Raw genomic sequence first — 4,431 nt, 5'->3', positions numbered from 1 at the left:
TAATAGTATGCATAAACTTTATTCGATTGAACACAAAGATTTAAATAAAATATCAATATCAAATTTACTATCACCCAAACAAAAACTATAAATCTAATATACATTTATAAACTCCAACTTTTTCTTTTAATGCTAGAAAAAAATATGCTAAGCCCCGTTTGCATGAGCAAAATATCCACCTATGACAAAAACAAAAGAATAAATTTTATTATTGTCTGATAAAAAAAATACTCGTCTAAACTTATTATGCCAATGTGACTTATTTAAAAACATGACTTATAAACAAAATGTGACTTTTATACACATTTTCCCCTTATTAAAATATGTTGTTAATTGTGCAGGTTTCTCACTAGTATATGGTCTTGGTAGAGCCTGGGTAGGGATAAAGGCTCAGAGAGTCCTCGCCCTTTCCTCAATGTACTTATGGCTATGATTGAATTGATAGTTTGACAATTACTTTAACTTTTATATACTTTATAATGAACTAGGACAAAAGGCATAAAATTTTGCTTGAACGAAGTCTTAAGTTAGATATTTTTCAAACACGCTAAGCACTAGATAGGCCTACAAAACCGAAGGTATGACCCAGACATGGAGAACCTCGCCTGTGCATGACGTTTCTATAGCATAACACAAAATAATCTGTCAAATAACATGCAAAAATGTAACACAAACACCAAACTCAAAAGGTTATATTCTCGGTCCAGAAAAAAGGTAGTTCAAAATGTATATAAACTATCCAAAATTCAACTAGAGGGGAAAAAAAAAGTATGCAAATAACCTTGAGTGAGGAGGAGCACACGACCCTTCCAAGGCCAAACAAACAAAAATTGTACCCAGAACTAGAACTATTGTGTGTCAAATTAAATTTGAACCCATCACCTAAAAACAAGAAGCAAAAAATTCATTAAATAAAATATAAAATTGGAGGCCAAATCTTTACAACAGTATCATTGGAATCCCAAACACTATATAAAATAAATGCATATGGAGAGTAAGTTCTAAACCCCATTTGGAATGTCAAAAGTTGATTTTATAGCTTGACAAAATGCAGCCTCAACCAGATATTGAACAAATATAGTAGGCCAACACATTCTGTTTGCCAATCGGAATAACAATCAGGTATTTGCCAAACATCCAACAAGCAACAGGTGCCTATGAAATCTGGTCACTGCTTCTACGGTATTCCATGACTCAGATTTTTCAGGCCCTGTCATAATAATCCATGATTTCTCAGCATGCTAACATCAATTTTCAAATGAGACTCTTTAAGGGGGGGTTAATCAACAAAACGGATTTTTGAAGTTCATGTTCATCTCCAACATGAAGATCATTTGAGTCATCTACAAGATCTTCTTCTTCGCACTTGCCTAAGGAGGGGCTAATCAACAAAACGAAAATTTGATCTTCATATTCATCTTCATCTCATGCATCTACATGATCTTCATCTTCGAAATGGGTGTTAGTGTGGACAAGTTCATCTTCTAAATCTTCGAAATAGGGTGTTAGTGTGGACAAGTTCATCTTTATCTTCGTCTTCGAAATTTAAAAACAGTATTTTAATTACTACTTTTAAATCACAAATACAATAGAATAAATAAAAAATAAATTTGATTAATGAATAAAAAATTATTATATTAATAACATAAGATAAATTTTTTACATGGTATTAATTAATAATATATTTTCACAAAATTAAAAGTAATTAATTAATCAAATTCATACTTTAATTATATTTTATTTACCAGAGACTTAAATATGAAGTTTAATATAGTAATAAAATTGAAATGTGACAAATAAAATTTCGATTTTCCATTTCTTTATCAGCATGTCCTCTTCTTTTTTGAAAATAGCTTTTCATGCTTTTAATTTTTGGTTTTGTGACAGAGTGGAACTAGAATACATGCCCCAAAGAAGATTGAAATTTGAGATTGAAGCCTTATCTGTATTGTCCATTTCCATTTTTGGTATGGCACCAAGCAACTAGAGATCTGGATTCAAATCTCAATAAAGTCATATTACTTTTAGAAAGCAGAGCACAAGAGGTGAGTTAGTGATCATAAAGAGTAGTTACTGCAAGTTATAAGACATTCTAATGGCGGCATGTCCTGTTCCTTAAATTTTTAATTAAAGCCATGGATCATTTTTGTTTGTTAAATACAGCAACCACGGAAAAGCCAAAATTGGAATGAGAACGTTGAGAACCAGAAGCAATAAGTATTTCAAAAATAGTGTTGATGAGGCTAATGGCTTTATTAGAACATAACCTATCCAAAACACACGGAGGAGCAAAGAATTACAATGGAAAAGCAAATTGACAAATGAAAGAGGAGTTTAAAAGCATCATTGAGCCGCTGCGAAACGGTAGGAGGCATAAGAGAGAGAAGCCAGAGACCAGCTATGGTGGATGACTTCCGCCTTCGCCTTCACGCCAGCAGCCCCCAACGCGACATGCAACGGGTAGAAATGCTCCGGCGATGGATGCGCCATCTTCGGGAACGGCGCCTTCACGTTGTAGTGGTTCACGTCGTCGTGTCTGAAAGCAAAGAATGGATCAGTCTTAAAGAAACAAATTCAACCGTTGCGAGTACTGAGTGACGTGAGTTGAGCTGTTACCGTCCATCGAGGAGTGATTCCTTGAGCCATGTATCGAAGGCGAGAGCCCAAGGCAAGACGGGTTCGTTATCAGAACCAAGCACCTGAAGATTATGGGTGGCATTGCCGGAGCCGATGATGAGGATCCCTTGGTCCCGTAGGGGAGCCAGGGCTTTGCCCATGTTGTAGTGATGGGTTCCGTCCTTGTCGGTTTGGATAGAGAGCTCGACGACGGGAACGTCGGCATTTGGGTACATGAGAATTAAGGGGACCCATGCGCCGTGGTCGAGCCCCCGGCACTTCTCTTCCTTCACCTGCTCGAATCCTCCCTTGATCAGCAATTCCTTCACTTGATTTGCCAGTTCAGGGGATCCCGGCGCTGGATAACGGAGCTGCAGTGCAGACGGATACTCGTCATGTTGATTTTTATCAGTGGTAAATGACAACTTGCAGTGGAATAAAATGACACAGAAACTATCCAAATCATTCCAAAATAACGAGAGACACGTAGAATACAGCGTTCAATATCGGGCAGTCAAACCCCTTCCTCGAAAACAGCTCTCAAATATCAAACAGAATGGGAAAGATAACTGAAAGAAAAAAAGGAGAGCAGCGGAGTTCAAAAGCCAAACCTGAGGCATGGGATCAGGAAACATCTGAAAGACGTTGATGGTATCGTTTTGATCAACAACGGTGACGGTGGGTTCAGCCGTTTCCCAGTGAGCGGAGATGATGAGAATACCTCTGGGCTTCGTCCCCAAGATATTCTCCCGCCATTGCTGCAAGAAAGGCCTGACCGGCAGCGAAGCGTCGATGGCCACAGTTGGGGCTCCGTGACCAATGAAGAAGGTGTCCATGGTGCTTGAGTCTTTGCAGGGAGACCAAGAAAGAGGATTTGCTTATATAGATGTCAATGGAGATCGAAGACGACAGACACGCCCAATCGACTTCTCCTCTTTGACCATCTTTTCTTTAGCGTGGTTTCTTGAGCCAGTTGGTCAAGAGTTGTTTGCGCCACCAGTCAAGGAGCTGTCAGCAAGGATGGGCGTGTTTGCTTGAGATCTATAGTATGAATCTAATAGGGTATCGTCGATTATCAAGGTTCATCCATTAATTTTTCCTAGCTTGGAAATCTTTATTTTGTTATCTGGTTACATCATCTGGAAATCTAGATTCGTGGTTATTTCATCACTCAATGGCGACTTATTCATCGACGAGTGCTTCCGATTCTGGTGTGCGTACCAGTTCGACTCGTTCCGCCATTGAAGAACCTTCAAATCCCTATTATATTCATCATTCGGATAGCCCAAGGTAAGTTCTTGTCTCACAGCTGCTTATCGGTGAAAATTACATCAATTGGAGTCGTACGATGTTGATTGCCTTATCTGTAAAGAACAAAGTGGGATTTGTCGATGGTTCCATTCCTGAACCTCAAGGTATTGATTCTAATTTGCTCGACTCCTTGATTCGGAATAATAATATGGTTATCTCTTGGATCTTGAATTCGGTTTTCAAAGAAATTTCTGCAAGTATTATTTTTGTTGCTTCTGCCCGAGAGATTTGGCTAGACCTTCGTGATCGTTTTTAACAGAGGAACGGACGTCGCATTTTTCAGCTTAAACAAGAACTGATGAACTTGCGTCAATACCAGAATTCTGTTAGCATTTATTTCAGAAAGATGAAAACTATTTGGGAAGAACTGAGTAATTACCGTCCTAATTGCTCTTGTGGAAAGTGATCTTGTGATGGAGTTAAAAACCTTACTGATTATCATCATATGGAGTATGTAATGTCCTTCTTAATGGGACACCATGATTCTTTCTCCCAAGTTCGTGG

General features: G+C 38.3%; 1 protein-coding gene across 1 annotated transcript; it reads right to left on the bottom strand.

The window, feature by feature from the left end:
• Positions 1-2,343: 2,343 nt before the first annotated feature.
• On the bottom strand, positions 2,344-3,452 carry LOC137946473 (4,5-DOPA dioxygenase extradiol-like). The gene is made up of 3 exons (XM_068792784.1): positions 3,228-3,452; positions 2,617-2,987; positions 2,344-2,536 (listed from the first exon to the last, which is right to left on the bottom strand). The coding sequence occupies exons 1-3, from the start codon at positions 3,450-3,452 to the stop codon at positions 2,344-2,346; spliced, it is 789 nt and encodes a 262-aa protein (XP_068648885.1).
• Positions 3,453-4,431: the final 979 nt, after the last annotated feature.

This window comes from Aristolochia californica, unplaced genomic scaffold (assembly GCF_029961685.1).
Source record: "Aristolochia californica isolate CCGP_79_NKW_82.1479 unplaced genomic scaffold, dmAriCali1.0.hap1 SCAF_12, whole genome shotgun sequence".
NCBI lineage: Eukaryota > Viridiplantae > Streptophyta > Magnoliopsida > Piperales > Aristolochiaceae > Aristolochia > Aristolochia californica.
This window is presented reverse-complemented; position numbering and strand designations above follow the sequence as displayed.

Coding starts and splice junctions, on each gene's coding strand:
- LOC137946473 (XM_068792784.1), bottom strand. CDS start 3,452: ATGGACACCTTCTTCATTGGTCACGGAGCCCCAACTGTGGCCATCGAC. Junction 2,988..3,227: donor TTCCTGATCCCATGCCTCAG/GTTTGGCTTTTG, acceptor TCTGCACTGCAG/CTCCGTTATCCAGCGCCGGG. Junction 2,537..2,616: donor GAATCACTCCTCGATGGACG/GTAACAGCTCAA, acceptor CTTTGCTTTCAG/ACACGACGACGTGAACCACT.